Source organism: Ceratotherium simum, chromosome 10 (genome assembly GCF_057802395.1).
Source record: "Ceratotherium simum simum isolate JZ-2026a chromosome 10, ASM5780239v1, whole genome shotgun sequence".
NCBI classification, from domain to species: domain Eukaryota; kingdom Metazoa; phylum Chordata; class Mammalia; order Perissodactyla; family Rhinocerotidae; genus Ceratotherium; species Ceratotherium simum.
Window position 1 is genome coordinate 11,875,188 of NC_141909.1, and position 25,150 is coordinate 11,900,337.

The 25,150-nt window shown below is 35.0% G+C and overlaps 1 protein-coding gene across 2 annotated transcripts in view; it reads right to left on the minus strand.

Moving 5' to 3' along the window:
- The window catches only part of ITGBL1 (integrin subunit beta like 1), a 1,366,350-nt gene that overhangs the window by 1,208,276 nt on the left and 132,924 nt on the right, over nucleotides 1–25,150 (minus strand). For both annotated transcript variants that reach the window (XM_004423143.3, XM_087435885.1), the window contains exon 8: nucleotides 17,668–17,704. In XM_004423143.3, coding sequence (XP_004423200.1) covers nucleotides 17,668–17,704 — 37 coding nt within the window. The remainder of the gene's footprint in view (nucleotides 1–17,667; nucleotides 17,705–25,150) is intronic.

The window sequence follows — 25,150 nt, forward strand, 5'->3', positions numbered from 1 at the left end:
CCAATTTGCAAAGGTACATGCACCCCTGTGTTCATTGCAGCCTTATTCACGATAGCCAAGACTTGGAAGCAACCTAAGTGCCCATCAAGGGACGAATGGATAAAAAAGCTGTGGTATATATACACAATGGAATACTACTCAGCCATAAGAAACGATGAAATCCAGCCATTTGTGACAACATGGATGGACATTGAGGGCATGATGCAAAGTGAAATAAGTCAGAGGGAGAAGGTCAAATACCGTATGATTTCCTTCATTAAGTAGTAGATAATAACAACAATAAAGAGACACATAGGGACAGAGATTGGATTGGTGGTTACCAGAGGGGAAGGGGGGAGGGAGGAGGGTGAAAGGGATAATTGGGTACATGTGTGTGGTGATGGGTTGTAATTAGTATTTTGGTGGTGAACATGATGTAATCTATGCAGAAATAGAAGTACAATGATGTACACCTGAAATTTTTACAATGTTATAAACCAATGTTACTGCAATAAACAAAAAATTAAAAAAAAAAAAAAAAAAAAGAAAATACAGAAGGTTACCAAAGTACTAAAGCTTTCTATTCCTACTTTTCTATACTTGACCCTCAAGGGCAGGTTTAACTGTAGGATGACATCTTAACTGGTTTTCTTTACTTTCAGCAATGAACATATCACTTTCCAACCATAAAGTACCAATCCTCTTTCTAACTCTGCCATCAAATTTTCATTCATCAACTCAAAAATATATACTGAATAAATACTATGTGCCAAACACTGATCTGCCTCGGGGGGATACAGGGATGAACAATTCAGAAAGTTATCTGCTCTCATGACACTTACTACCTAGTACAGAACTATATAAAAATATACATGCACCTAAAAATACACATACATATATATTATACACGCACATGTATTAATGTATATAACACATAGGGTGGTGATAAGGGCTATAATAAAACAACAGAGGGATGTGATTGAGAGTGATTAAGGTTATTTTTCCTTGAAAAGCCTTCTCTGAGAAAACTGATATTTAAACTGAGACCTGAATAGAGCTAGCCCTCTGAAAATCAATGAGGAAGGAATATTCTTGACAGAAGGAATAAGTTGGAAAGGTTATACAGGAGAAGACAGTGACCTAATGTAGTATTTTTTAAGATCACTTTGGCACTTCTGCAAGGTATGAATTGTAAAAGGGCAAAGAAGGGAACAAGGAGATTGATTAGGAAGCTTTTGCAGTGGTCCAGGGAAATGACAGTTGTGACCTGGACTTGGCTGGTAGAAACAGAGACAGAAAGACAAAGACTTGAAGTCTGTCTTAGAGGTAGAGTCAGCATGACTTGCTGATAGTTTAGGATACGGATGCTAAGGGAACAAAGAAAGACTCTAGGAGCTTAGGTGCTTTCTTATTTACTTATGGATTTCAAGTCTAAAGGGACTGTTTTTTTTACCAACTGATAGTACCATAGACACAATAAATAACCTCCTCCTTCAAGCAAAACCTGCCCCTAGACATGGCAGCATAACCTGGTAACTTAAAGGCTGATGAAATGACACTTTCATGATGCAATAGTCCTAAGAGTCATATAATAAAGAATTTTATGTAGTTTTTTTCATCCCCAGTTTCCTGAATTAAAATTTCATAAAAGATAATCACTGATGGAGAAGGAAAAGTAAAAAGAAGGGAAAAGTGAAATATTTCTTGAGAAATGCCCTGTTCCTAATTTGGTGGTGCTAATAGAAATCTCTCAAGGCTCAAAGAGAAGGTGTGATTTTTTTTCTTTTTTGTCTTCTTTTAAAAACAGTTGGGAAACACTTACAATTAATTACAAGGCCTTTATTTCCTAAAAGAAAGGTTCAAAGTGAAAAGGAAATGAAAACTATTTCAGAGAGTAAGACCGTCTTCTAGATGGACAGAACAGGCTCTGATAATGGGACCTTAAAACAGAAAACAAAAGAACCAGGGAGGAAAAAAATCCAAGACAGACAGGAAGGAAATCCCCAGATGAAAGTCATGCATAATAATTACAGGGAAATCAAGCATTATGCATTGCATTTGTTATATTCCTTTACTCTGCTTTAACGTAAAATAGTTGACTTATCTTTTTGGTTTGAGGGGTTTTGGGGGGGGGGGCTGTCCTTCATGAAGGTGATATTTTTGAAAAATCCAAGGTGGTTGTTTTATAGAATAGTCCACAATTTGAATTTACCTGATTGTTTCCTCATTATTAGATTCAGAATAAAAATTTTTTTTAAATATTACATAGCTGATGTTGTACCCTCATTCTTAAAATGTCCTTTTCCTGATGAAGTTAGGTTTGATTACTTGATTAAGATGGTGTCCATTAAATTTCCTCATAAAAAATATGCCCTTTTCTGTTTGTAATTAGCAAATGATCTGTAGATTGACACTTGGAAACTGTGAATATCCTATACCCAAACAATATTCTACCCAATGGTAAAAACAGACAATGATTCTTGCTTTAAGTAATTTCTACATTGTTCGTAGTAAAATGAGTTTTAAAAAATGAAGACACAGTTTTTTGCCTTTCCTCACTGTTGTTTCTCTGGTGGCCTGGAGAATAGCATGCAAAATAATAGTTACTAAGTAAATGTATTAATTAATAATTTCAGTAGTTCCAAATCATTTATTTTTACTGCTGTAATATATTTCACTGTATAAGCATACTGAAGCATTATCTATTCTACTATGACTGGACAATTAGACTTATACATACAATACTCCCATACATACATACAATACAGAATATTTCTGTATGTGTTGCTTGGAATCCTGTGTAAGAGGTTCCTGGAGTACATGTCGGAGTAAAACTGCTGGATGGTATGCAACTCTTATAAAGTCTTTATTAAAAATCCAATTTTGGGGCTGGCCTGGTGGCATAGTGGTTAAGTTCGCGTGCTCCGCTTCAGCGGCCTGGGGTTTGCAGGTTCGGATCCTGGGCGCAGACCTATGCACCGCTTAACAAGCCATACTGTGGCAGGCATCCCACGTATAAAGTAGAGGAAGATAGGCATGGATGTTAGCCCAGGGCCAATCTTCCTCAGCAAAAAGAGGAGGATTGGTAACAGATGTTAGCTCAGGGCTAATCTTCCTCACAAAAAAAAAAAAAATACAATTTCTCCACTTTTCTTCATCTCCATTATCACAACACTTATACAAACTACCACCATCTATTCATAGGACTCCTGTAATAGCCTCCTAACAGAACTCCCTACCACTATAGTTGGTCCCATCAAACTAAACAGTGGTCAGTGTAATTCTATAAAAATATATTATAAGACCATCTCTCTCTCCTGCCTAAAACACTAAGGGTTTACATTGTACTAAGAAAGAACCATAGATGTATAATGAAATAGAAATTATGAACTCAAGAATAGGAAGTGTGGAAGGTAGAGAGAGATGGCCTAAGACATACTTGTTGAATCAGAATACCAGAAAAGGCTATGCTAGACTTGCCCTAAGAAACCTTTAAAAAAAATAAGCCTGAAAGGTATTAATCTGAACATCAATTAACTTAACTAACAAGTAAAATAAACTTTAACATCTTTTAAATAAAAATAACAAAATCCAAACACATAATATAACACTTACAATGTTTACAATCCAATGAAAAATGAAGAGACACCTGAAGAGGCAAAATGTGAACCACATCAGTAGAAAGATAGTCAACAGAAACAAACCCAGAAATGAAGAACCTTAAAACAGCTATTACAAATACTATTACAAATTACAGCTACTACAAATACTATAAGTATAGGAAAGGATTTAAAGGAAAAATGATCATAATGAGGAGAGAAATAGAAAATTCAAAAAATTAAAAATGGGATTTCTAGGTATAAAAATAAAATGACTGAAAGGAAAAAATCCAGCAATGTATAAAAAGAATTATACACCTTGACCAAGAGGGATTTTTGCAGGTATGTAAGGCTAAAGAAGAAAAACCATATGACCATATCAGCAGATGCAGAAAAAGGATCTGACAAAATCCAACACCCACTGAGTTCAGCAAAGTAGGAATAGAAGAAAATTTCTTAGACTTCCTAAAGAACATCTACAAAAAACCTACAGCTAACTTCATAGTTAATGGTGAGAATCTAGAGGCTTTCCCCTTAAGATCAGGAAAAGGCAAGATGTCCCCTCTTACCACTCCTAGTTAACATCCTACTACAGATCCTTGCTTATGCAATAAGACAAGAAAAAGATAAACAAATTGGGAAGAAAGAAATAAAACTCTTCATTAGCAGATAATATGATTGTGTACGAAGAAAATCTCAAAGAATCAACAACAACCATCAAAAAAAAAATTCTAGAACTAAAAAGTGATTATAGCAAGATTGCAGGATACAAGGTTACCATAAAAAAGTTAATTGTGTTCCTATATACTAGCAATGAAAACTTGGAATTTGAAATTAAAAACACATCATTTACATTAGAACCAAAAAAATAAAATACTTAGGCATAAATCTAAAAACATATGTATAGTTCCTATATGAGGAAAACTATGAAATTCTGATGAATGAAATTACGGAAGATCTAAACAAATGTAAAAATATTCCATATGCATGGATAGGAAGTCTCAATATTGTTAACATACCAATTCTCTCCAATGTGATCTACAGATTCAAAGCAATCCCAATCAAAATCCCAGCAAGTTATTTTGTGGATATAAACAAACTGATTTTAATATTTATATAGAAAAGAAAAAGACCTAGAATAGCCAACACAGTATTAAAGGGGAATAACGAATTTGAAAGACTGACATTACCCAACTTCAAGACTTGTTATAAAGCTACAGTAATCAAATAAGCCTGGTATTGGTAAAAGACTAGATAAATTAATCAATGGGTTAGAATAGAGGGCCTGGATATAGACCTACACAAATATAGTTTACTGATCTTTGACAGTGGAGCAAAAGCAATTCAATGGAGAAAGGATAGTCTCTGCAACAAATGTGCTAGAACAACTGGACATCCATATGCAAAAAAATGAATCTGGACACAGTCCTTACACCTTTCACAAAAGTTCACTCAAAGTGGATCTTAGACCTAAATATACAATATAAAACAATAAAATTTCTAGGAGATAAACGAGAAAATCTAGGTGACCTTGGTTTTGGCAATGAGTTTTTACATACAACATCAAAAGCACAATCCATAAAAGAAAAACATTGATAAACTGGACTTTATTAAAATTAAACACTTCTGCTCTGCCAAAAAATATTCTTAAGAGAATGTAGACCCTAGTCACAGACTAGGAGAAAATATTTACAAAACACACATCTGATGAAGAACTTGTATCTCTGTGTACGGAGCTCTTACAACTCAACAAGAAAACAAACAACTCAATGAAAAAATGGGTAAAAGATTTGAACAGACACTCAACTAAGAAGATACAAGATAGCAAATAAGCATATGAAAAGATGGTCAACATCATATGTCATCAGGGAAATGCAAATTAAAACAATGAACTACCACTATACACCTATTAGAATGGCTAATATCCAAAACACTGACAACACCAAATGCTACCAAGGATGCAGAGCAACAAGAACACTTATCTAGTGCTGGTGGGAATGCAAAATGATCTTACCTAGAACCAAATTATAGTCTTACCGTATGACCTAGCAATCATACTCCTAGGTATTTACCCAATTGAGTTGAAAATGTATGTCTACACAAAAAAACCTGTACACAAATGTTTATAGCAGCTTTATTCATAATCGCCCAAAACTAGAAACAACCGAGATATCCTTCAAAAAGTGAATAAACAAACTGCTGTATATCCATACAATGGAATATTACTCAACAACAAAAAGAAATGAGCTATCAAGCCACAAAAAGACATGAAGGAACCTTTAAATGAATATTGTTAAGTCAAAGAAGTCAATCTGAAAAGGCTATATACTGTATGATTCCAACTATATGACATTCTGGAAAAGACAAAAGTATAGATATAGTAAAAGAACAGTGTGCGCCAAGGGTTAGAGGGGAGGGAGAGGAGTGTTGAATAGGTGAAGCACAAGGGAAGGTGAAGCATAGGGGAAATTATTTTGTATGAAACTATAATGATGGATATGTGTCATTACGTATTTGTCAAAACTCAGAACTAATTGACACACACAGTGAACGTCAGGTAAACTATGGACTATAGTTAATAATAATGCATCAATATTAGTTCATTAATTGTAACAAATGTACCACATCAACGCAAGATGTTAATAACTGAGGAAACTGTTTGCAGAGGGCTGGAGTTGGGGGTGTATATGGAACTCCACTTTTTAATAGACTAAAAAAATTAAGTCTATTAACCATTAAAAAAAAGGGGGGGCTAAACGTTTGAAAAGACAGTTCACAAAAGAAGATTAATGAATGGTCATTATGCATGTGAAAATATGCTCAATAGTATTAGGTACTAAGGAAATACAATTTAAAAACACAACGAAATGAAACCACACGTCCATTACAATGCAAAAAGACAAGGAATGTCAAGTGTTTTGCAAGGATGGAGTAACGGGAACTCTCAAACACTGCTAGTGGAAATGTAAAACAAGGGGAGGCGCATTTTCAAAAGAGATACAAATGTCCTACGTCTTGATTGTAGTCACATTCATTAAAATTCACTAAGCTATACATTTAAAATCGTTCGATTTTATTCTCCATAAAGTATAAGTTGATAAAAATGATTTTTATGAAGCAGACAAAAAGAACAGATTGCCTACAAAGTAACAAAAATTAGACTGAGAGCTATCTCTTCAATAGCTACAGAACACAAGACAAACACTTCAGCACTAAGCTGATAGAAAACTACTATCAACCTAGATTTGCAAATTATACTACAGCAAAACTATCTTTCAAGAAAGAATGAAAAATAGACATTCTCTTGTAAATGAAAACTAACTCAAAAACTGACTTAACTAACTCAAAAACTGAATTAACTACCTGTAGAAACTCCTGAAGGGTAAATTCCAGGAAAAACAGAAATAATCCTATTTGCAAAGTCAGGGATGAAAGAAGGACCAATGAGCAAAGAAAAGAGGCATTTGGTAAAGTCAAATAAACACTAGCTGTTTACATCCTATAATAATCTCTAATTAGTGAGGCAAATAAAGAAAGAAATAAAGTATAAGAAAGCACATAAGGGGTAAACATGTAAACAGCATTAAAGTATTTACTTCTTTGGTAGAAGAATAAACTTCTGAATAACTGAAATTTAAAATAAGCGAACGCTAAAAAAAAAGTCTAGAATAGGAGAATGAAGGACAACTGAAGAAATGTCTCCAAGTTGAAATTTCTACAGTAAACACTGAAAGAATAGAAATAGAAATAGAGTAAAATTTCCATCACAGTGGAGGGAGGTAGGAGGAAAAATGGAATAAAACAGAACAAGAGAGATTTTAAAAATAATCATCACCAAAAAGAAGCCAAGAAATGTGCAAAAATAGAATACAAAAAAATGGAACAAAAATAAAAAGCAGACAATATAAAAAAATCAAAATGTAGTAAATACACTAAATGCACATGGACTAAACTGTCTGGTTAAAAGACACTGCCAGCCTGATTAGAAAAGAAAAACCAACAACAGTCCCTATACTTACAAGAGATACACCTAAAACAACAGTTGGTTGGTTGAAAAGACAGAGGAACATACAAGGAAAAGACCAAAATAAGTGGTTTAGGCATATTAATATCACATAAAATCAGATTTGAAAGCAAAAAAAATAGTCACCACAATTTGACAAAAAGTAAAATTAGCCAAGAAGACACACGTTACACTGTTATATTACCTATGAACTTATTTTGAGAATATAGAGAGGCAAAACCTGACAAGCAAGGAAAAATTTGGAAATCCATTCTTTCAAAAATTGATTGATCAAATAGCCAAAAATGTCACTAGAAGATCTGAACATCCTCATAGCTAGGTTTGACCTATTGATAGTCTATAAAATATGGCATACAATAATTTGAGAATATACACTTTTTTCAGGCACACATGGAAGATGTACTTAAAGTGACCTGTTCCTTGGCCATAAAGCAAGTCTCATCAAATCAGAAAGATTCTAAATAAAAAAGATCATATTCACTGATCAGAAAGCAATTAAGTCAGAAATCAATAATAAAACAAAAGTCTGAAATTTTTTCCGTTATTAAAATGCATTTCTAAATAATATGAGTTAAAAATCATAACAGAAATCCAAAAATACTCAGAAATGAACAATCATGGAAAACATATATCAAAATTATGAAATAGGGTTCTCTGTCCAGATCACCACTTTAGGACATTCCCCCAGCTGCTGGAAGTATTGGCAACTGACAGCTGACTTGTCCTCAGCTTTCTGCCTAAGGTCTTGCCCCTTCCTAGGGGCAGCCCACACCCAATGGTTAGTTGATACAGGTGTATAAAGGCTCAATCCCCTCATCCCAATTTGAGACAACTATAAAACACCAACCAATATTCAGAACTCTCTGTAGGATTAGCTAAGGCCTTTGTTGAGTCTGCATCTCATCTCAATTGAACTTCTCCTTCAGTCCAGTTTCCTTCACTCCCCACACATGTTGGTCCCAAGAGTATTCCCCCAATAAAAATTCCAGAGTCTGCTTCCAAGGGAATCCAACCTGTGGCAGAGGAGTACATTTGGAAGGCTATTACAGTGATCTAGGCAAGAGATGACACTAACTTAAACAAAGAGAGCAGCAGGGGAAATGGAGAGAAGTTGATGAATTCAAGATTTAGGAGAAGATGATGTGCAAATTGCAAAATCACATGGTGTCATATAATAACGAACACTGAATCATGGAAAAAGCCTCATTGTTGATATCAAAATTGAGACCTTTCTATGTCCTGCCCCTGTGATCTATGACACTGCACATGGTAGAACCTCCATCAGCCCTATTCCCTGAATGAGGCTGGCATAGAACCGAACTCCTTCCCACCCAACAACCTAACCAATGAAAAGTGAACATGTAGGATGAAGAAAAAGTAAATCTTTGTTATTTAAGGTCACAGGGGAAGGGCAATAAAAATTTGGAATACTAGAGCTCTGATGAACTAATGACAATTGTATGGACTCAAATAAAAATTAGGATATTACTAGTTTTCCAAGGAAATGTAATTCAGAATCTACTGGGAAATTTGGCTGCCATGCAACACTTGGCTACACTGAAAAGTTCCTATTGTGAATACAAACAAGGAGATAGTTTAAATTCAAGCAATTTGAAGAAATGCATCCCATTATCAATGCATTACCCATGTTGTGTTTCTTTGGTCATAATTTTCTACTGATTTTATTGTTGTCTCTTAATTACAAATTAGCTATAGTTAGTTTAATCATTATCAATTCAGTTTTGGCATGCTCTTTGGGTTAGCACACTTCAGACTGAGGTGATGCACATTTGCATCAACACTATCTGGGCCGACAGTTATCCAGTAACCAGAATGCAAATATCTATGTGTTGCAGTCCAACTACAAATTATTCATATCTCTACTACTACTGCAGATAAATACAATCTCTAAAAAAGGGACCTGTAGTTGATCCTTTTTATCACTGAGTTTTTCTCACTGGAAAATGAAAAAGTGTGATATTTTGCCTTTCCTAAGTTGACCATACACACACATAAATAACTATCCAAATATATTAAGTTAAAATAATGAATCAGTACTGTACACATAAAGACATAATGACGACGTGTTACAGGCTAAAGTAAATCAATACATAACATTATTTCTTTTGATTTGGCAAAGAAAGACAATTCTACTTTTTGGGAGAACTGATCTTGTCTACCTATTTCCCTCTATTCAGGCAAATAAAAAATACTAGGTCCCTAACTCTGCTCCAGGCAGAGTTCACTGTATAGATAGATTAGAGCAGAATACATTCAGACAGGAAGTTTCCAAACAAAAACCAAAGGCTTAATGTTTTCACATTATTGTCTGAACATTACACAGAGCCTTTTGCAATACAGTAACAGAAAAAAGAAAAACTACGCAAGAATGAACAACAATAAAACAAGAGAAAGATGATGAAGGACTGAGAGGAACAATAAGAGAGGCAGTGGGAGCTAATATGGTAAAATACAGAGAGACAACTTGTGAAATTATGCTCAAACCCAAAATGTGTATGTTGGAGTAATAAAAGAAAATGTAAGTACCCAACTGACGATGGGAAATAAAGAAGAAAAGGGATACACACATTCTCATCTCCCAGGGACTATCATTCTGACCTTATATGACCACATTACTTCAATAATAGGAAACAGCAAAATAAAAACCTCTTTCTTTAATGGATTTCACAAAGAATACTTTAACACCATTTTTTTCAACATAACTTTTTCTTAGGCATTTCTTATTAAATCTCCTAAGCATATTAAATATATCTTCTACTGAGGACCAAATTGGAAAATGAATTAACAAGATATAAGATTGTGAAGAAGGTATAAATTGTAATATTTTTTCAAAGGTTTCTGCAATATATCTTTAACCACAGAGTCATATACCACATGAGAAAAATTTTCTAAGCAGCATGAAATAAATAGAGGAAATAAAAGATTTCGGGGCTTAGCTAAGTATTTTTAGCCCTCTTAAGTATAACAATTTGTTCTTCTACATAAAAAAAAAGAGCTACTTTTTTTTTCTTAATGTTATACCATGCAAAAAGAAAGATGGGAGGCATAGGCAAAGGAAAATAGGGCACAGAAGAAAGGATGACCACAGGCCCTACACACTAATCAGAGAGAGAGGCTGAGGCAATCAGAAGACTAACATCAAGATGAAACACATGGGAGAGCCTAACTTGCAAAGAACGTAAGATGTCACTGTCATAGGTTAGTGTGAAGGCAATAAGGTTCAGTAGAAGACTCTCATACATTTGAATCTTAGATGCCTAAAAACTTCCATTAGTCCAGCCTAATGAATCCAAGAACAGCCTGCAAGAATTGATGAGTAGCAGTCATTAAAAAGCACATACTGGGGCCGGCCCCATGGCTTAGCGGTTAAGTGCACACACTCCGCTGCTGGCGGCCTGGGTTGGGATCCTGGGGGCACACCGATGCACCACTTGTCAGGCCATGCTGTGGTGGCATCCCATATAAAGTAGCGGAAGATGGGCACAGATGTTAGCCGAGGGCCAGTATTCCTCAGCAAAAAAAGAGGAGGATTGGCATGGATGTTAGCTGAGGGCTGATCTTCCTCACAAAAAATTAAAAAATAAAAAAAATAAAAAGCACATACTAAATTTACTTGAATAATCCTAGATTTTTAAAAATTATCTATTTGCTGAAAGTTTATCATGCTTTACTTAATATTCCTGTTCTTCCCAAGTATCTCCATTATAAAAGTGGAGATTAAGGAAAAAAAGTGAGAAAATTATTGTCCAATCATAATCTATAAATATTGTGGAAAAAACTTTAAAATATGTGATTACTTAATATATTTGTATACGCACATGTACATTTCTATTTGGATTCATTCACTGAATAACCACTTGCTGAATATAGATTATGTGAGGAACATTGTCTTAAGTACTAGAAATACAAAGAAACCTAACCCATGGTCAATTTTACTATAAAATAGTAACCAAATGAACATAAAACAATCAATTGCAAAGATAAATAGAATTTACTTAATTCAGAGAATCCCACACTATTTTAAGAGAAGGGCAATCCATCAAGATAATTCAATAAAAGGGGTAAGGGGATAACTCCATGTCAAACTAAGTCCTGGGAACACTGCTGGACAAGGAACATACTTATGAGATACTGCTCCAGTTTGACATTATTTTCTCCTTTCCTTAAAAAATTCTTTATAACTCAATCATTCACTCTTTCACTCTTCCTTTTAATAAATAGTTACTTGAGAAAAATGTATATTCTTCTATTATAGGGTAGAGTGTTCTACATATAAGGTCAAATTGGTTTATATTGTTGTTCCAGACCCCTATTTCCTTATTGATCCTGTCTGTAGATGTTCTATCTATTACTTACAGTGTGGTATTGAAATCTCCAGTTATTATTGTAGAAATATTTCTCTTTTCAATTCTGTCAATGTTTACTTCATATGTCTTGGGTCTTTGCTGTTTGGTGCATATATGTTTATGATAGTCAATAAGTTTATAATAATCAATATATAATGTCTTTGTCTCTTGCAACAGTCTTAGACTTAAAGTCTATTTTGCCTGATATTAATATAGCCACTCCAGCTTTCTTTTGCTTACTATTTGCATGGGATATTTTTTTCCATCCTTTCACTTTCAATCTATTTCTGTCTCTGGATCTAAAGTGAGTTTCTTGCAGACAGCATAGAGTTGGATCATGTTTTTTCACCCATTCTGCCAATATCTGCCACAGTGAGATATCATTTCACATACACTGGGATGGCCATAATATTAAAAGAAAAACAAACAAACAAACAAACAGAAAATAACAAGTGTTGGCAAGGATGTAAAGAAATTGGAACCCTCATACATTGCTGGTAGGAATGTAAAATGGTTCAGCCACCATGGAAAACAGTTTGACAGTTCCTCAAAATTTAAACATAGATTTACCATATAACTCAGCAATTCCACAACTAGGTACCCACCCAAAAGAATTGAAAACAAGTACCCAAACAAATACATGTACATTCATGTTCAAAGCAGGACTATTTACAATAGTCAAAAGGTAAAAGCAACCCAAATGTCCATCTACAGGTGAATGGATAAATAAAAAGTGGTATATACACACAATGGAATACTATTCAGTCATAAAAAGGCATGAAGTACTGATACATGGTAAAACAAGCATGAACTTTGAAAACTTAACTCTAAGTGAAAGAAACCAGGCATAAAAGGTCACATGTTGCATGATTCCATTTATATGAAATATCCAGAATAGGTAAATCCATAGAGACAGAAAGTAAATTAGTGGTTGCCAGGGCCAAGAGGGATAAGAATGAATACTAATAGGTACAGAGTTTCTTTTGGGGGTAATGAAAATGTTCTAGAATTCAACACTGGTGATGGTTATACAACTTATGAATATACTAAAAACCACTGAATTGCATACTTTGTACAATTTTATAGTATTTAAATTTTATCTCAATTTTTAAAAATCTAATTTTTAGTATAAAAATTTAGAACACGTTGCCTCCAGACCTGAGGGATAAGGATTGAGCTGGAATGAGCATGAGAGAACTCTCTGGAGTGACAGTAATGTCCAATATGTTGGTGGGGTTTTGGGTTACACAGATGTATGCATATATCAAAATCAGCAAATATAGACTTAAGATTTGTTCATGTTACTGTATACAAATTTCATCTCAAAATAACATAATTGGATACAAATACTGAATTCAGTTAATTACATGTAATTTAAAGTATGTAGTGGGATGCATACTGATATCTGCAATGTACTTTGAAATGCACCAAAATTAAGATGGATTAACAAATGGATAGATAAGTGATAAAGCAAGTTTAGCAAAAGTGGAATCTTCGTGATGGGTATACAGGTACACACTGTAAAAATATTTCAAAATGTTATATGATTGAAATTTTTCAAAGTAATATATTGAGGAAAAATTTAACAAACAAGAAAAATATCCAAAAGTCATGAGTACTGTGCAGAGATTTAGAATATGGTTGTAAGACAGAATGACTGAATGGCGATATTACAGTGTCTTCTCTTGAAGACATGACATTTAAGCCAAGATATGAAAGGCTACATGGAGCCATCTATGTGAAGATATCAGCAAAAGTATCCCAGGCTTCCCTCCCCACCCTGCCCCCAAAATCTTATCCCAAGGCCCTGAAGTTTGGTGTGTTCAAGAAAGACAGTGTGACTGAAGGATAGGCAAGGAAGGGAGTGGTATAAAATGAGATTGGAGAGAAAGGGAGGTGCCAAATCATTTGGGGTTTGTAGTCAGGGTAAGGAATTTTGATTTTATCTAAGTGCAATAGAAAACCATTAGAGGGTTTAAAGCAGAATGGGATGGGATGAGATGGGGTGTCGCCTTATTATTTAGAGTTTTAAAATATCACACTGACTGCTACGTGAAGAATGGCTTTGAAGCGTTTAAGAAAAGAAGTAGAGAAACTATTGTCATAGTCCCTGCAAGTACAATGGTAGTTTGGAGGAAAGTGCTGGTAGTAAAGACAGTTGAGTAGTGAATACGGGAGATATTTTGAATGAAGAATTGACAGTATCTATTGATAGACTGACAATAGGATGACAAGGAAAAAGGCACCAGGATAGATCTTAGGTTTTAGCTTTAGCCACTGAGTGCATGGAGTGACATCTACTGAGCTGTAGAAACTGTGGGAGAGGCAGGCTTGGAGTATGGTAGACTCAAGGATCAAAAAAATTTTATTTAAATTGGGCATGATTTGCAATTATGAGAAAGACTGGCAAAAGAAAAGAAAAGAATCAGAATAACCTGGAAGTTGTTAAAGGACAGGTTTCAGATTTACTATTTCTTTTAGTGTTAAGAATCAGTTTTGGCTTGATTGTATTAAGGACCTTTGATCCCGTGAAAAGATCAACCTTTAATGCAAATCGAGCTCCCTGATTACTGTTGTCTATCTCTGGGATTAAACAGAAACGGGGGATCAATAGCCCTGTATCTCTAAACCTAGAGAAGTCAAAGGGAAAAATCAGGAGTGAGAATAAGGGAGACAAGGAAGACCAAAAAATAAGTACACAGAGGTAACATATTAAGTCTTAAATGTCTCTCACTCCATCAACAATAAGAGGCTGTTTCTTTAATTCCACATCTAACATTCTTAAGTGCCTTCCAGTATTTTACACAAAGTGGTGACTCAAATTTAGCTCTCATCCTCTAATCCCATTAGTTTAGCCAAAGTATAAAGAAAAATCCACGGTTTTTGGAGCTAAATGAACCTAAAATTTAAAGCAGGCCCACCACTCAGTAACTCCGAGACCTTGAGCAAATTACTTACCATTTCTAATCCTTAGTTTCTTAAATGTAAATGAAAATAACTAACCCAAGAATTAGCATTAGAAGTAACATTCACAATGTGCCGCTACAGGGAAAAAAATGCTCCATAAACAAGAGCTACTATCATGTAAAAGGCACCTAATTCATCAATGCTCAAGGCAGTTAGTTTCCTCCTTTGGCAGCATAGATTCCTGTTTCCAGAAGAGAAGTTAAGACAGGAGAGAGGAGGGAACCACATAAAAGATGATCAATTTCATTTTCACCATGTAACACAGAAAGAAGTAAAACAGAAATCTATGAATAGGTAAGACACATGGACAACCTGCAACTTACAAATGGATACGTTCAAAGGTTTGATTACAGTTCAGTTGTTTAGAACTAAGAATATATTTTCCCAGATAATCATTGTTCAAGTCAACTCCTAGATGAACTCACAAAGGCCCATCTAAAATCATAATGCTGTTAAAACATGATATATCTCAAAATTAATGTAAACTAAACCGATGAATCACCAAACAATACCAAAAACCTTGAGATTTTAATAATACATTATTTCATTTATGTTAGAAGCTAGCAATTGAGGGAAAAGGTTTTATAGGAGGTTTCCATGGTGATTCAGAAGGGGTTTTCAAGGAAACTCCAAAAGCTTTATAAAGCTGATGACCCTGGTTCTTTATTACATTTTATTTCACCTCAAATTTTATGGCTTCCCTTTCTTTCAGCATAAGCAAAACACTAGCACCCTTATACTTACCTGCCATGATTGTCATCATTTATTTCAGAAACGAGAAGGAGTAATTGTGGAAGAATTAGAATAAAAATAGGAAAGAGGAAGGAATCATAAAGGATGTGCCAAAAGAAAAAACAAAGAATCTGAGACTGAATTAGGTAACCTCAGTAGTAAAAAACTGGAAAAGGGGGTAAATCACAGCCAAGTGATGAGAACTGGTCAGAGTCCATCATTATTAACTGGTTATTTTAAAGGTCACAGATTATTTTTAAAAAGGTAGAAGACAAGACATGAAAGCAAGCAAAGCAATCCGCAGCCTGCCACTTATACAAAGGAAATGCTCGAGAGTTGTAGATTCATAATTCACAATGGGGCATGCCCATGTAATTCAAGATTTTCTTCTCATCCCTTTTTATTTCTCTAAATGCCTCCAAATATTCTGTCCTTTTTATGCAGGTACTATTGTGATAATAGTATTATTATATCCCATTATGTAGATAAAACACTACTATCTAAACAAGAACTAGGAAGGATGACTTTTGAAATCTAACGTGTACAACAGAATAAAATTAAATTATTTTAAGAAAGTCGCCTCAAAAGCCAGCAGGTATACTACATGCCTCTTAGACTATGAGGAATGCCAGTGATGTCAAACCAGACAGAGAAACTTTTGATTTTCTCAAAGAAATAAACCACAAATCAGTTCCATGTAGTCCAACTTATTCAGCAATCTAGTAAATCTTCCTGGGAAGTACTGATAGGCTTTTTGAAAATGTTGACAAGTCTGAAGAAATGATTAATGAAGCGACCTTGCAGTCAGATAAAATAAGATTTTCTAGTGTCTGGTCTTAAGCCCAGGACCTATATCAATAAAAGAAATGTTTGCAAAACAAACAACAAAATACACTTAACAATGAGCCAAACCCAAATAATTTAGCCGAACCAAGTAGAAACAGGGGTGCAACAAGCCAAACAGCTTTTCAGATCACTCAAGAACTGCTAAGCTAACCTGTCCCTACAGCAAAGAATATATTTAGTAATGCAAGCAGTTACTCTCAGACCAATAAGATATTTCTACCTATCACAACTATGCAAAATTTGCTAAATCAAATGCTCTCCAAACGAATAAAATAACTCTAAATAATCAATCTTAATGAGAAAACAGTACTAAAGAAATGTTAATGTGGGATGCAGAAAAGCTTGGCCTATCCTAGTGTAGAAATGCTAAGAAGATGCTGTGAATTCCTGACTACCAAGCATTGTCTAATTTCTCGCTTATATCTACAAACTTCAGTCAAATGTTTACAAAAACTTGATCGATAAAATTGCAAAGTTACTTAATAGCAGTGCTAATCCATGATAACAGTATGCCCTCACACATATTCTTAATTAGCAAATACTGAAAATCCAACAGTTGTCATGAGCACCAGGAATACTTTTGAAAATAAAGAGTTGAGAAGCACTGCCCTGGTACAATTCCACCTAAAACAGTCACGTAAAACAGTCTTTAAAATGTCCTTCAGTTTACCTTTTACTCCAATTTAGACTATTCAGTTCTAATTTCTTACATTCTATTTTCTCTTTCCTAGCAAGATTGCTAAGCTGATATTTAACATCTTAGGAAAAGGTAAAAACTTGAAGAGCCTTGTCAAATATGATATCTTCATTTTAATCATGTATGTCCTTAACTTTAATAAGTTGTATTCAACTATGTACATATAAGTTTACATTACATCCAATCTCAAGAATTCTTAAGACAATTCCTTTCTTGAATTAGCCAGTGATTTCATCTTACAAAAGAGCTATCATTAAGGTCAAATTACTTTTTAAAGTTCAGTTTAATAAGAGAATATGGTAATTCAGCTGATAAATTCTTCCAGAGAGAGGAGTAATCAGAAACCTAAAACTATTAAAATATTATTTGCTCTATAGGAATTACTTATTACATGTTTACTCAACCATATCTGCTGAAAGACAGAGAAACTCTACCAAAGTTAATTTAAGAACTTACCAATTTCCCTTGCGATTCTGACAGCTTCATCTGCATCCTGTAAAAGCAGGAAATGAGACCCAACATTAATCCCATCAGCCATTGCACAATGTCTTTAGGGCAGTCATATATTGCACTACTGTCTCCTCTGATTCATTTAATGTTCAATTTTACAAGCTTCTAACTCTTTTCATTCAGAGAAATGTAAAATTAATACCATAAGTGGAATGTAAATTCTACCTCATCATTATTATATTAAGAAACTCAAAGCAGTTTGAAACGAGCTAGCAGGAAGCACTACCAGAATTGCCAAATGATTTGGTGCAGTTGTTGGAATTTAAAGGCAGAATTTAGATGTTTACAATCAATACTGAATCATAAATCACATCATTAAAGCTTGTCCACAGCCAGCTTGTTTCTGTCTCTCTGATACTTACATGTCATGTTTTCCTAGATTCTGTCAGCAGGGGGAGTTGATTCTCTATTGTTTGGGAGGAGCTCAATAGATTTTCCAGAAATAAAAAAGTAAATTTCCAGTATCTCTAGGAATTGTCAATTGTTCCCACCAAAAAATTTCCTTTAGTAATCTCTGTTACATTTTCTTTTTCTTTTTTATCTCATTCTTTTTTCGGGTACATATTTTATCTTTACCAGTAACATCTTATTACATAAATTAAAATCTTAAATTCGACAAACCAACTAGTAGGGGAGAAACTTCCAAAATCCAAGGAAATAAAATTCATTCCAAAACAGTACAAGGTAAGCGTTTACAAATGTAAGGATTAGTTCTTGCTAAATATCAACCAATGCCACTGAAAGGCAAAAACTTCCTTTGAATCTAAACCATTTCATTGATCATTAACTCTCACCTAACACACCCAACATAGGATACTCCCCATACATTTCCTCATATAATAATAGAGAGAAAGTAGAAAAGGTGTTAAATCCAAGCCCCCTAGTAAATTTAACTTTTTTTTTAATAATTCAGCGACATAAACTAAACTATCACAAAGAATGACAATAACGTTTTAAAACCACTAGCTGGTAAGAATGCCTGAATTTTTAGAAAATAACTTGAAAATGTTAAAAGCTGGTATTTCTTAAGTTTTTAAGCTGATAGTTTAAAAATGTAGAGGAAACATGTCAGAATCCTCCCTCAAAAGTGGGGGCAGGGGATGTTTATAACTGGTTGATTTATGTCTAATAAAAAAAAAAAAGCCTTCCTTAAAAGTCTTCAGTACCTAATAACATCCCCTGAATAAGGAGGTTGGCAGGGGAAGTTGTCAGAAAAATTTAATTTCCTTTCATTAGCCGGTCTGCTCCACAAATAGGTGCTTGTTAAGTTCAAAGCAGTCCTGAGAGCGACATCAGTTTTAAGTCTTTTTTTTTTTTTACTCCAAGCAGTCACATCTGCTAATGAGATTTTCCAAATAACAATTGTTTTCAAGTCAGAGATAAATCTATACCTCCCACTCTACACCCCCAAAAATCAAGGTTTACTGCTTTATTACACCTTGCTGTTTTCGCTGACCCTACATTCTCCAAATTTTAGCTTAAAGGGATAAAAATCCATGAAAAGGGTCATTTAAGAATGTTAGTGGTTTCCACACATTGAGTTTGAAGGTTCTTTGTTCAAGCCAGTGACAGTTAATGGAGAATACTTCCCCTTAATAGCCTCTCTGTCAGGAAGTGTTAAACCTGCCAAATGCGGACAATTAGTGCCTCGCGAACAAAATACAGGAAGACTGCTGGCTGACGGAGACTGGATTATGAGAAGCCTGGAAGGAAACTTTTAACACGTCTTTTCTTTCAAATATGTAATAGTATATTTGCAAAAGATATTCTAGAGAAAATAAACTGCTGTCTAAAAAGTTCATTACTTTGAGACAACTAACAGGCAAATGTTAAAAGATAATTCATAGAATTCATTAGTCATATTTTGTCATTTATATATACACATATTATGGATGTATGTGTGTATACACAGAGAGATATTTACACAAAGCAAAACTTCTAAGAATTCTGTAACTGCCAGAAATCTAACACTTTTATAAACTGCCACAAAACAATCTTGTCTTTTAACTAATCAGTATGCTTAAATTTTCTCACTACATAAAGCAAATTCTACTAAATGAACTTCCAAGTAAAACCAAAGTGCCTTAAAAATTAATTTTTCACTTGTCATTCATTCATCCCAAAATATTTTATTGAGAACATATTATGTACCGAACCTTAAAAAACTCCATTATCAGTTTCAACAATAAACTATTAAATATAATCAGCTCCAATCTGTTCTTTCAGCACATTTAGTTTTCTCATCAGGCTATATATAAAACTACTTTTAAAAGAGATAAAAATCCCCATACAGCTCCAAAATCAATGGCATTGACACATCGCACAGTACAACTTTCCTATGAGGCTATAGGTAGAAAATAATTTTTAATAAAAAACTTGAATCAACAAGATAAAGACCAACAATCATCAGGAAAAATGGGCAAAGGATTAAATAAGTAGTTTACATAAAACCAAAAGCATAATATATAAAATATGTTCAACTTGAGTCATAATTACAGACATACAAATGAAAACAACGAGACACCACTTTTCATCTGCCAATGTCTGATGATAGCCAGGAGAGACGACCTGAAGGTAAACAGGCACTACTCTCACTATTGGTGTAGTACAAAATGGTGCAAGCTTTTTAAAAAGAAATTGTCCGTATCTATCAAAAGTTTGAGGACCTACACCTTTCGACCCAGCAATTTCATTTTTAGGAAGCTATCCTATAGATATATTCACATGCATGCATACAGAGAAATATATAAAGAAATTTATTATTTTCAATTTGTTGGTGGTGTTTTGACAAGAAAAGAAAATCAGAAAAACAATTTTAAAGGTTTTCAATAAGCGACTGGTACCGTAAGTGGTACATACATAAAATGAAATATTACATAGCCTTATTTTAAAAGAATGAGGTTGGGCCGGCCCTGTGGCTTGGTGGTTAAGTGCGCGCTGCGATGCTGGCGGCCCGGGTTCGGATCCCGGGTGCGCATCAAGGCACCACTTCTCTGTCCATCCTGAGGCCGAGTCCCACATACAGCAACTAGAAGGGTGTGCAGCTATGACATGCAACTATCTACTGGGGCTTTGCGGGCAAAAAAATAAAATAAAAAAAATAAAAAAATAAAAAAACTTTAAAAGAATGAGGTTGATCCCTATGTTCTTATTCATTCATTCACTCATTAATTCAATAAATATTTACCAGGCAATACCACATGAAATAGTTTTTGCCCTCATGGAACTTATAGCCTAAAGAGAGAAATAAAAAAGAGAGTAAAATCAATTGAGAATTGAAATAAATGTTACATGGAAACAAACAGTACTGAGGGAGTGAGTGAGAAAGAATCTATTTTAGATAGACAGCTCAGAAAGGGTCCTTCTGAAGTAAAATTTAAACTAAAACCTGAAGATACCACCAGCTAGCTGCCATGGAGAGATTAAGGAGAAAGGATTCTAGACAGAAAGAACATGTACAAAACTTTAGATGAGGAAGGCACTTAATATGTTCTAGAAACCTAAAGAAGGTCCATGAGGCAAAAACTGAAGCACAGTAAGGAAGTGGCAGAAAAGGACAGGATGAAGGATGAGTGGAAGGCATGGCCTGTTCTGGCAGGGCCTTCCAGTATTCAGTAGGAGTTCCAAATGCCTTGGCTCTATGCAGGGGAACGATGACTCAGATTTAGGTTTTAAGAAGATAACTAAAGATATGCAAAACATAGTATGCATTGTCAGAGAAAAAGCAAGTTGTAGGATAATATATATAGTATGATTTTATCTACATTAAGACAGAAAAACACATTTGAATGCTTATAAAAGCTTATGTATGGACATATACAACAAACAGCTTGAGTTACTCCTCAAAAGTAGGATGGAAAGTTGGGGAAAAGGGGGAACTTTTACTTATCATTGTATATGCTTAGTACACGTTGAACTTTACCACAAAGATAAAAATTTCATTCTTCATACTGCTTTCATAACTTAAAAATTAAATCAGCCACACTTGAAAGTATTATTCAAATTATCTAATTAATGATTTCCAGGGCATTAAATGTTATCAAAACAAACTAGTATTCCCAAAATCTACTTAAACTTTTCATGACTCCCTATTCCCTTTAGAACCAAATTTAAACTCCCTAACTTAGCTTCAATACTTGATCCTGCCTGCCTGAGCCACTGGTCTCATTCCCAGTCCCTCTTCACTTCATACCAAATGAATAGTTTAGAGAGACGTGAGAGGGATATGGGGAGTCCAGTTGGGAAGCAGTAATCTAGGTGAGAGAAAAATTACCATTTTCTCTTACACTCAGGGGTGCACGTTTCAGGTTTCACCTAAATGTTACTTTCTTTAGAAAGCCTTTCCAGTCCTCCTATACCAGGTTAGGCGCCACTGCTGCGTGATCACATTACACTCCATCCTTCAATTATGACAGCCCCTGTCACACTTAATCTCCACAAAAGCAATGACTAGCTCTAGTCTTGCTCTCTACTTAATCTCCAGAGTTGAGCAAACTGACACAATCAACACATTATCTGTTGAACGAATAAACAAGTATCCATCTGCTTCCTAGTAATAAGTCTGTTATGATAAGAAAATCTCCAAATGATCTCCAATGCCAGCAGAACTACTCATCTCCAGAGCATCAATGTTATAAGTGAGTAAACTCATACCCAAGGAGATGTAGTGGCTTGTTCAAATTCACATATCTAAGTGATATACAGCAAGGAAGTACCAGACAATAGTTTAGAGCAGGGGCTCAAGAACCAGACAGGCTTGGGTTTTGCTTCAGTTTAAAACAAAGTACACTCGATGGAACATTGGTGACATGGGGCAAAACCAAGCCCAATATTTACCCTTGTCTCTTAACTCTCAGTCAGGCACTTTTTTCACCACATCATGCAACTTCAAAAGTTTGAAACATAGGTTTCACAAAACCTATTCTTAAAAAATATACAGTCCTGGGACTGGCCCGCTAGCGGTTAAGTGTGCCCCCTCCGCTGCGGCGGCCCGGAGTTCACAGGTTCGGACCTCGGGCGCGCACTGACGCACCACTTGTCAAGCCACGCTGTGGCGGCGTCCCATATAAAGTAGAGAAAGATGGGCATGGATGTTAGCCCAGGGCCAATCTTCCTCAGCAAAAAGAGGAGGATTGGCATCAATGTCAGCTCAGGGCTAATCTTCCTCACAAACACACACACACACACACAAACACACACACACACTATCTATCTATCTATCTATCTATCTATAGTGCTACCCAAACTGTAATTTTAAAATAAATATTTCATTAATTTAAAAAAAATCAAACTTTATATGGCAGTAAGTTTTCAAATTAAAGGGCCACAGTTTAAGCTATACTAAAAAGTAATAAAAAGCAGGCTCATTTCAATTTAGAGATATTAAACTTTAATAAAAGTGTAAAATAAGGATTAAACTTGATTTTACCAAACACACTTTGCTCTTTATTTACATAAAACAAATCTCTTTTAAGGAAAACATCATTACTTCTTCACAAATCCAACTTGGCAAAATTTGAAGAAAAAGCAAAACTGATTCTGCTTAACACTCTTAGTTTTAGAACATTCTTAAAACAGTTCTCATGTCTATTAATTGGACGACATACAATACAGTATATGAAAATACCAAAGGGATTTAAAACAGCAGACTCTGTTCAAGTACTGTTCAATATAATAATATACTATAATTTATCAAAAGAGAATTTCTAACAGGTGGGACAATAATCTCCCAGAAAATGGAAGAAAAGTCAACTACAAAAATTTCAAAAGAAGAAATAAAAGAAATCTGATGCTACTGATTCCCTTATACAATTTTCAATTGAAGTATTTAGAATAGTATTTTCATTTTCATATTAAAAGTAACAAAATTGAGAAAACAGAAAAGTACAAAAATAAATGAAAAATATATTAGCAATAATAATACTCCTAATAGCTTCAAATCAAGAGGTAGGAAAAAAGGAATAGCCCAATGATATCATTTGATTCTTTTCTTCTAAGTGAGAAAAATCCCTATGGTTCACTCTGTAATTCCAGCCTGTCTTGCAGGAAGCCACGCTCAGTTTATGAAGTTATTTAACACCTGGGAACACTGATGAGGAAAGGGTTGCAGGAAGGTATTAAGCTATATAACTCCAAAACAGCAGCTCAAGAAATGGAGAAAAAGGAAAGAAGTCAATGGAACCAGTAACAATTTCTTTAACTCTATTTCAGCACAACTTATATTAAGTGAGCTCTATCATCCAATCCAAGAACAGAACAGTGAACAATTCTGTTTTACAGAGAATATGATGGGAGGGGTGGGTGATGTTACTTTATCCAAATACAAAGTAGATCACAAAAATGTAAAAAGGAGCTAACAGGGGCCGGCCTGGTGGCGTTATGGTTAAGTTCGTGTGCTCCACTTCGATGGCCCAGGGTTCACAGGTTTGGATCCCGGGTGCAGACCTATGCACCACTTATCAAGCCATGCTGTGGCAGGCGTCCCACATATAAAGTAGAGGAAGATGGGCACGGATGTTAGCCCAGGGCCAATCTTCCTCAGCAAAAAGAGGAGGATTGGCAACAGATGTTAGCTCAGGGCTAGTCTTCCTCACAAAAAAAAAAAAAAAAAAGAGCTAACAAAAATTGGGTGCCTTGTCTGCAAGCCTACTTTATTTGTTAACACTCTATAGCACCCACCTTTGAGGCAGCAAAGCCCAGTGGCTAAGAGCGCAGGTGCTGGAGCCAGAAGGCATGGACTCTAACACTGGTTCTGTGACAGTAAGCAAGTTACCTACCAGTGTGCCTCCCTGGAATTCAGTTTCCTCATCTGCAAGATGTAGATAATAACAATATCTATCTCATAGGGATATGGAGAAGATAAATTAGTTAAGGCTGAAATATACTAGAACAGTGTCTGGCACACAGTAAGCACTCAATTAAGGTTGGCACTCTGTGATAAAATGGGCAGTCTGCCACCCCAAACTGCCAAATTTGTTTCTTTCCTGCCTGACCTTCATTGTTATAGCCTGTGGTCATCACTCACCCTCTGAATCTGTATAATATAGAACTAATACTGTCACATTGCGATACTGCAAAAAATGTGCACTTGCATCTCCAGTATACTTCACTGCATCAGATGATCTGTGTAGTCATTATTGCTGATGAGCAGGGAAGAAGGGCAGTGAAGGGAAGCAAATCTATAACAAAGACCGGGAAATTCAAACAGTTCTCCCTAATGCTAAACACCCAATTTATTTCTACAGTGATGTTAGTGTCAAATACTGACTCCACCATCCATGATTCAGACCACACCTCGCCTTTCTCGCTTGCTACATACAGCCTACTTACCAACTCTGAATTCTGTACTCACTGGATGAGTACTGCTACTCATTCATATGGGAAACTACTTAGGAGTTTACTTTCCTCAGCTGGTTCTAGAAAAAATCTG